We start from the raw sequence: 9,536 nt of genomic DNA on the forward strand, positions 1-9,536 counted from the left end.
GTTTGGGACGTGGTATTCAGAGATTTAAAAAAAATGTTTTAAATATGTTGCTGTGGGGCCGGTAAAAATGGAAAATAAACTATACTAACCTTACCATGGTCCCCTGCAGCACCTGGTCCAGTGGCTTCTAGTAATCCATTGGTCTTCTCTCGTTCTACTTTTTAGATGTCTCAGCAGGACCTTCCCCTTGCCAATCACTGGCCGAGAAGGTACACCGCAGTGGCAGGCGATTGGCTGAGTGGGCAGGTCCTGCTGAAACATCTCAGCTTGGAAGTTGGAACAAGCAGAATCCAGCGGTGACCAGAAGTCACTGGACTGGGAGCTACAGGGAATCAGGGTAGATGAGTATCATTTTTTTTTAAGGTCTAATGTAAGAGATCCTGTTTTGTATAGGGTTCCTGGTTAGGTAGATAGAGCCTTTAAGCAGTGGTCTTCAAACCTTGGACCTCCAAATGTTGCAAAGCTATTGCTGCCGGGGCATGCTGGTAGTTGTAGTTTTGCACCATCTGGAGGTCAACAGTATGAACATCACAGCTCTAAGGTACCACTGTATGCCTACAATTTCAGTCAATCCATACATTGGGCACCTGACTGAGCATTACACAGGGGCCTTACAGCTCTTGACTAGGCCTCCATACCGGCTCTGTGCACAGATATAACAGTTCCTGTGCACATGTGAGGGCGGCATAAAAAATAATAAATTATTAATATAATCTGAAATAACTTGCCACCATCAATAATTAACTTTTAGCGGTAGATATTGTTGCCAACAACAGAGTCTGAACTAGGGTAAGTTCACTCTGTGGACGATATTCAGGGTCAGAGATTCCATCTGAGCGGACGCCGCCATAATCCTAGGACTGCGTTGACACCACCGACCGCAAAGCAGCCTGCGCATAATTCTGAAGAAAGAATGAACATTCTATGGGAAATGAATTTCCGTGGTGAAATTTTCTGCTGCTGAAATTCTGCAGCATGAATGGGGTCAGTATAAGGGTGGGTTCACACCACGATTTTACTATACGGTTTCGGCATATGGTTTCATAAAAAAAAAAAAAAAAAAAAATATGCAACCGTACAGAAAACTGTGCCCATAGTATATGTATATGGTTGTCTCCGTTTTTCAAACCATACGGTTTTTTACTTTTTTTTTTTTTGGTCCGGGTGAAAAACTGTATTAAACTGTATATGTTTTTTTTTTTAACATGGGAGTCAATGGGAACCGCACAGAACCGTATGTGCGTACGGTTCCATCTGGTTTTCACCATACGGTTTTTGGCTTTGCTTAGTTTTTTTTCTTGGAATTTCAATCAAACAAGTAAAACTTTATTCACAATGGAGTGAAAAGTAAAAAATGTATACGTTTTTTTCTTTACAAACGGATGCAACCGGACATCATTTTTCAAACCGTATACAGTTTTCAACCGTATACAGATAAAAATTTGTACCCACGTTTTGATACAGTTTAGTCAGGTTTTGAGGAATCCGTTTTTCATCAAAAACCTGATACAGGAACTGTCTTGCAAAAACGTAGCGTGAACCCACCCTAAGACCCATTCACACCAATGCTAGATTAGTGCGGCAGAATCTCAGAGCAGAATTCCTGAAGGGAATTCCGCGCAGAGATTCCGTAGTGTCAACGTACCTATAGTAAACATACAATGCTATAGAAATCTGTGTGGTATACCGACATTTGACTGCAAAGTCAGCTATACACTTTAATGCTCCCCGCGTCTTTTTTGAAATCCACGAGTAGGAATATCCTACAAAAAGTGACAACGTCTGCTGAAGCGTCTCTCTGGCAACATTGAAACTGTCCGACGGTTCGCTCCGCTGCCATAGCAACAAGACATCCCACCATTGTTTTGCAAATCCAGCTTTCTTTTTTATTTTATTTTGCCGACGTTTTTTTTCCCTTTTTTTATATAGCTTCGCATAATTAAAGTAGCCTATAGAGAACGTCTGCCGTCAAACCTAGATCACAAGACCCAGTAAAACATGGATGTACACTAAAAGAGCCGGGCATTCCCATACACTAGTATATTGTGCAACAGCAATTCATGAATGCATTCAATGCCCCGGGTTTCCAGTCACCATGGAAACGCCTATAAGAAACTGCAGGCTTGTGGTGCACAGATTCTCTAGGCCTCCATGTTTGTCATGTGCCCTTTACATCATGAGTTTTCACATGATCTCATCTTCCGACCGACACTAACGACACTGAATATAGATGGGGTAGATCTATCAATTTGAAGAGACCTTATCTCCAAGAAAACCAATTCTGTAGATCCTATTCATATTGGTGTTTCCAAACCAGAGTGCCTCCAGCTGTTGCAAAACTACAACTCCCAGCATGCCCGGACAGCCGTTGGCTGTCCGGGCATGCTGGGAGTTGTAGTTTTGCATCAGTTGGAGGCCCAATGGTTAGGAAACACTTGTATACATGCAAAGCTATGGCTGTGTTCACACTGTACGGTCAAATCGCAGCTTTTATGAAACGGACGAAAAAACGCTTTTTAAAAAATAAAAGGGATTTCATTGCACGTGAGAGTTTACCCTAAAAAAGTAGCTGAAAAGCAAATGTAATGTATTAAGTAGATCCTTCAAATGGAAGGCGGGCATAACAAGCGACCCTATATTGAAACCATATGTAGGTAGAAACATAAATAAGGCTAATAGAAGCCAGCAGTGGCCCCATTCTTTTTCTGGAGACAATTATATTGCTTTGTACGTGCCCTGGCCCTATTTTACAAAGCCAAAACATTTTTTTTAAAAGCTGACTGAGCAATCTATGCTCCGGTGATATAGTAAATGGCTATAGAAATATGGTGGGCTGGTTGCTTAGCAACAGATGCTACAGGGAGACGATGACACAGCCAGATCTCCGGGATTCGGAAGAATCATGTGTTGCTATTAGACAGGAGAGAATCATTTTCCCTGATTCACTGATTTACCAGTCCATAGATTATAATGGGATCAATTTGCCTATAACTTTTATTGTAAATCTTTGATTTACAAACTATATCATCAATGCGTTCTAATGGCAGGTTACTTCTGTAAATAAAAATTAAATAAAAAAATGCACAGGCAATAACCGCATGACATGGCGATTTATGGGAAAACTTTAAGGCTACATTCACACTACGGAATTTTAGGGCGGAATTTCCCACCATGAGAATCAGCATGTTCATCGGCGGAAACCAGAGTGCTTGGAAATGGTGACAGAGATGGCAGAGATATTCCAGGCGTAGATTCCATAGTGTAATTGTAGCCTTAGGCTATGTTCAAATGGCGGAACATTTGTGGAAAGCCCACCCGTGCAGACATTCCCCAAAAAGTGGGCGCCTGCTGGAACATGCCGGCACTAGGACCACTTGAAAATGCGCAGTCTACATTAAACAGCGATGCACTTCCAAACAGATTCTGCTGAAAGAATTGACAAGTCAATTCTTACGGCAGAGGCCAGAATCGGGATTTCCGCAGCGGATGTTTTCATTGTGGAAATTCCGCCATGTGCACGGTGCAGCAGATTTCTTTTGAAAACAATGGGACTCTGCTGCAACGTAATTTCCAAGCTGAATTTTTCCACTGAATATCACTTGGAAATTGCTTGTTTTCAAATGTGGTTCTCATCTGCAACAATTCAATTCGCCTTCATTTTAACAATCAATTGAACAGCTGCATTTCTATGAAATGTATTGAGTTGTATATAATCTTGTGAACTGCAGCTGTTATTCACAAAATACTGCCCAAAACACTGCCAAGTTGCCTACGGCTGGAAATATGGAAGCCACTGCAGTTTTCTTTTTTACTCTTGGCCCGACAGCGAATCTGCGACTGCAATACGTCCGTAAGATGTGGCAGCATTTTGTGCAGAAAAATGTGGCTGGGATGAGTCCACATATAACAGCCATAGCTTATACCGGCAAAAACACATGTGGGGAGATTTATGAAAACCTGTCCAGAGGAAAAGTTCCTGAGTTGCCCATAGCAACCAATCAGATCGCTCCTTTCATTTCTCAGAGGCCTTTTCAAAAATGAAAGAAGCGATCTGATTGGTTGCTATGGGCAACTCAGCAACTTTTCCTCTGGACAGGTTTTGATAAATCTCCCCCATGGCCTTTAGCATCAGTTTGAAAGCCACACCAATTTGCATTAAAACTGCATGCTGACCCGTTTGTGTGTTGTTTTTTTTTTTTCTATTTTTTGTTTTTGTTTTTTTTTTGGGGGGGGGGGGGGGGGGGGGGGGGGAGTTTGGCCGTGCTGTGACTGCAATGTCTGGACTCACCTTTGGGACGCTTTCACACTAGCATAATGCAGCCATATATTTGCCTCTATATTATGGCCAAAAGTCCACACCTGACAGCTATCAGTTTGGATCAACAGGCCCGTGGTCAGGCCGGAACTTGTGTCTGTCGTCTGGGTGCAAAAAACCCATGCACATTCCACTAGTGTAAAAGAAGACTAAAGAAAAGATGAGGCATTGGTCATAATTTGGTCGAGTTTTTCCGCTGATAGAAATGACCTGTGTAGTCTTTAGCAGGACAGGAACTAACAAAGGGTTTTACTAGAATGCAAAAAGTGCCCCAGGCAGCCGCTCAATTCATATATGGCTACAGAAATTCCAGAACTAGAACTTCATAAGAAAGAGGAGGCAGATTTTTTTCTTTCAAGGTGCAGGAGAGGTTAAGAACTGTGAATAAACAAGCATGGCCCTACGCCGTGTCATATTTCCTCTACTTATTGTATAGCTATTTCAGGAAATAGGATCCATGTACTGGACACCCCTGCAGGCTGTGGATACAAAGACTGGATAAAGGACCGCAGCTGATAATTTATTCATTTATGCTACATGATTGTGTTTAGGAAGACTGTATGGAAACTGGCAACTGCTACCTTTATACTGTGTTTTGCTAAATCTACTGGTGGCTATGATCCAGATGTTATATTGGATTCCCCTCTACTTATTGGACCAAGAAAAAAGTGTACCATACGGTATGATTTAACTCATGCCTCTGTATGGAATACTGCAGCAGACTGCGCTAATCCATACAGCACAAAGGAATGTATACTTGTCCCACAAAAAGTCAGACAGACATTTTGGCCAATGTTGGGTAAATATGCATGGGGTAGGACCTGGGAGCTTTCCTGGTGCATATGGCAAACAGTCTGACAATGATGAATCTGGTTTGTTGGATTTGGTTACTTATCACATAACTGGTAAATACCAAATTCATTTATAAGATTCTATTCACATCTGTATAATGGTTTCTGTTTAGAATGGAAACCACAGGGCAGTGCTGGATCCATCACATGGCAAACACCAATAGTACCCAATCGAATGCAGATGATAACACAGTTTAAAGGAAAATGGTCACCCGTTCACCCAAACCAAATCCGATACCCCGGGTTATAGTACGGGTGAACAGGAGACCGATGCGGGGTCTCTGACTCGTATACATACCTGCTGTCCAGCGCCCGGTCCCTCTGAAGAGATCCGCTTCTTGCTGTGCTGAATTGCGCCCTGGTGGATGGCCCCCCGTATGGATTTAAATATTCATTGTTACTTGTCACATGAGTGCTCATCGGCCTCCTGTTCACCCCACACTATAACCCGGTATATCGAGTTTAGTGTGGGTGAACGGGTGACCGTTTTCCTTTAAGGGTCTATTCACACGTACAGTAACCTGCACATATTTGACGTGCAGGATTTGAAGCTGCAGAGTTTAATGTAAACTAAATGACTGAACACGGACTCAAATCTGCTGTGAAAACACCCAAAGGTGAGTACTGGGGTGCACTGAGCACCCAGGTATAATGTTGCTGAAAAGGGTAATCCACTGGAAACTTTTTTTTTTTTTTTTTTAAATCAACTGGTGCCAGAAAGTTAAACAGATTTGTAAATGACTTCTATTTAAAAATCTTAACCCTTCCAGTAGTTATGAGCTGCTGTATGTTCCAGAGGAAGTTCTTTTCTTTTTGAATTTCCTTTCTGTCTGACCACAATGCTCTCTGCTGACACCTCTGTCCATTTTAGGAACTGTTCAGAGTAGGAGAAAATCCCCATAGCAAACCATCCTGCTCTGGACAGTTCCTTACATGGACAGATGTGTCAGCAGAGAGCACTGTAGTCAGACAGAAAGGAATTTCAAAAAGAAAAGAATTTCCTCTGTAGTATACAGCAGCTAATAAATACTGGAAGGATTAAAATAGATTTTTTAAATAGAAGTATTTTACAAATCTGTTTAACTTTCTGGCACCAGTTGATTTAAAAAATGTTTTCCAGGGGAGTACCGCTTTAATACAAGATACTCAGTCAAGTGATTTCCAAAACTGTCAGTGGAGCGGGAAGTAACATAAATCATTGATAGCCTCAGGTTAAAATGACCTGATGGACCCTATTGTCTGTGTAAGGTGGAAGTAAGACCTGTGAGCCCTGTCAGGCTTTGGGATATTGCCCATCTGCTCAGTCCTAGAGTGAGAAGCTGTTGTGAAACTACAAGTACCAGCATACACTGACAGCCATCAATGGGTTGACCAAGAAGCTAACAGAGCTAATCAAATGTGCAGCAGATCGCATAATCTATGGGACCCCCAAATGCTGATCCCCACTTGCCGCTGCCCCCACAGAAGTCTATTCACTTTAGCACTGTGTTGTTTATTTGACTTTTTCCAGAACTCCTTTAAAGGTCAATGGAGGGTGAACTCACACATGGCAAAATTTCTATTGACTGTCCCATTCATTTAAATGGGGTTTGTAATCAATCACGGGGAGAGATTTATTAAAACTTGCGTAGAGGAAGAGCGGTGCAGTTGCCCATAGCAACCAATCAGCTCGCTTCTTTCATTTTTAAAGAGGCCTGTGAAAAATGAAAGCAGCAATCTGGTTGCTACGGGCAACTGCACCGCTCTTCCTCTACACAAGTTTTGATAAATCTTCCCCAATGGGGGAAGAATTATCAAAACTTGTGTAGAAGAAGAGTGGTGCAGTTGCCCATAGCAACCAATCAGCTCGCTTCTTTCATTTTTAAAGAGGCCTGTGAAAAATGAAAGTAGCGAGCTGATTGGTTGCTACGGGCAACTGCACCGCTCTTCCTCTACCCAAGCTTTGATAAATCTTCCCCCACGTGTTTGCTGCCGAAACAATCTCATTCAGGTGCTCAAATTTCTGCAACAAATCCTGTGTGCGAATTCACACCAAGCCCAGGTCCAGATTTGCTGTGCGGATTCCAAATCTGAAATTATTTTCAACACCTATGTCACCACCTTAATCGATACTCTAAATCAGTGGTTCCCAACCGGTGCGCCTCCAGCTGTTGCAAAACTACAACTCTCAGCATGCCCGGACAGCCAACGGCTGTCCGGGCATGCTGGGAGTTGTAGTTTTGCCACAGCTGGAGGCGCACTGGTGGGAAAAGCTTGTTTTAGTGATACAGATTAGATTATAGTTTGGTTTGCAGAATATAGGCACTGGTTTCCTTTATCGAAACTTTATAAATCACTAAGAACAGACAACAGTGGATATGAAATAGAACCCCCACATCCTCCTGGCATGACTAGGCTGGAAGCACAGGACTTCCTTATCTTTGACTGCAGCCTCTCTGCCCTCCACATGTTATCAGATTGTACGTTAGATAGCGCATTTCCTACCTTAACCTATCTTTCTCACAATAACACAAATTCAATACGGCAACAATGATCCTAGGCAACAAAGATCTCTTCATTACCTATTTAATTCCTTCACTTGTACGCTTAACCAGAAAGGGTGGGGGTCATTTAATTCAATCCCCCAGCCATTGTATATGGGTGTCAAAGTCAATCAGGCAGCCCCTGTCAGCAGTGAGAGATGACAGCGTTCACACACAACCATTCGGGGGCCCTTAATGCTGTCTGTATGGCTCCCAATAAAGTAACCGGCAAATATACCATTTTATTTTTTTTCCCTCTGGATGCCAGACAGCGAAGCCCCGGAGGCATCAGATTTCTAAAATTTCCACTAGAGATGGTTCGCATTAGTCGATGTGAACTCCCCCCCCCCCCCCCCCCCCCCACAAGGAAGAAAATTACAGAAAATATAGCTGCTGCAGAACCTCCAGCTCTAGTCACAGGCATATGCTAGCTCTCACGCCAAAGAGGCTCCGCAGTAGCTGCTACGACCACAAGACGGATGCCGTTTTTTCTTTTTTAACCCCCATCACCCCAGCTCATACCCTGCAATTTTTCACTTACATTTGAAACATGACCTCATTGAGGAAAACGCCATCCACTAAAGCCACATATTCATCCAGCAGGGTCCCATTTCCTTTGACCAAGGCTCCGAAAGTCTTGATCTGGGGATAAAAAAATAAATAAAATAAAAAAGCACACGTTATTGGAGACATAGCAGCACATGGGTCCGTACCTGCCCCAGCGTTGGAGGGGCAGAAGACAGAGGACTGCTTACCCAGCTCACTAGGGGACTGCTCATGAAATGTTCCAGGATTGGAGTAAAAAGATCATTCTCCATTTTCTTAATAAAACTAGTTTGATAATCCTCCCAGAGATTAAACGTAAAAAAACAATCCAAACAAATAGTCCTAATACAACAGGGTAATCCAGGGTCCGCGATGTAGTAATGCCATTATAGGAAAGGCAAAAAAATATATATATATAAAATGAAGGGAAAAAAAAATAAATAATATATAAATGATACAAATCCTGACAACACGCTTGCGGAAATCTTCTAGGTCCAAATGGGAGATCCTCCTAATAAATAAATAAAATACATTGTAATATAAGAAAAGCCCTGCTTCCCCTCCCTCCCTTCTCTCTGCAGAGGTGCAGAACTAGGGTCTGCATGCAGCACAAGTGGGAGGCATCATCTGGAGACTGGGAAAGGGGGAGGAATAGGAGGGGTGGAGAAATGGGAAAAAGGACTCTAGTCTTCAGCAGCCCTGGAAAGGAAGGAGAAAAAAAATAAAAAAAAGGCTAAATACAGGCGAATGCAGAAGGGCTCCTTCCACATCCACCCAAAGCTGGGTACTGTATAAAGCAGGCAGCATGTGACTCCTCCTCTATCGCGCTGTACGGTATCACTCATGACTCAGAATTGATGACTTTGTTCTCGATATTTTTATATATTTATATAAAACAAAGGATTTTTTTCTAGCCAGTATTTTATGACAAGAGCTGCCCCTGCACCCCTGTACCCCTCCCTTTTTCCTGTCTGCTCTTACATTGTGGCCCATTTTACTAATTCACAAGGGTCAGTGTGTCCCCTCTGGAAAATACAAAATGACAAACTCCTAGAATGCCATTCTGCTACTTAGGTAGCGCTTACTATTATTCTACCTAATGCAGATCCTCCCTCCAGCATGGCAGTATCATGCCCCTTTATTCTCACGTGTAGGGTGCACGATGGGCACCAAGGAAAATAAAATATTGGTCAATAATAAATCAAATAATAAAAGAAAGAAATAAAATACTCATCCGTGATTCTGCTCTGGTGCCAGGAGATCCCCTCTATAAAATGAGAATATGACATCATCTCCATTAAT

At 42.5% G+C, this 9,536-nt stretch overlaps 1 protein-coding gene across 9 annotated transcripts in view; it reads right to left on the reverse strand.

The window, feature by feature from the left end:
- CCDC88A (coiled-coil domain containing 88A) overlaps positions 1 to 9,017 on the reverse strand; it is a 215,999-nt gene extending 206,982 nt beyond the window's left edge. For 4 of the 9 annotated variants that reach the window (XM_056567803.1, XM_056567802.1, XM_056567801.1 and 1 more), the window contains exons 1-2: positions 8,444 to 9,014; positions 8,230 to 8,330 (exon numbers count right to left, since the gene is read on the reverse strand). In XM_056567803.1, coding sequence (XP_056423778.1) covers positions 8,230 to 8,330; positions 8,444 to 8,506 — 164 coding nt within the window. In that variant the 5' untranslated portion in view covers positions 8,507 to 9,014. Of the gene's footprint in view, positions 1 to 8,229; positions 8,331 to 8,443 lie in introns of all 9 variants that reach the window. The other 5 variants (XM_056567799.1, XM_056567798.1, XM_056567805.1 and 2 more) reach the window with 3 other exon arrangements.
- Between the last annotated feature and the right edge of the window lie 519 nt (positions 9,018 to 9,536).

This window comes from Hyla sarda, chromosome 3 (assembly GCF_029499605.1).
Source record: "Hyla sarda isolate aHylSar1 chromosome 3, aHylSar1.hap1, whole genome shotgun sequence".
Lineage (NCBI taxonomy): Eukaryota > Metazoa > Chordata > Amphibia > Anura > Hylidae > Hyla > Hyla sarda.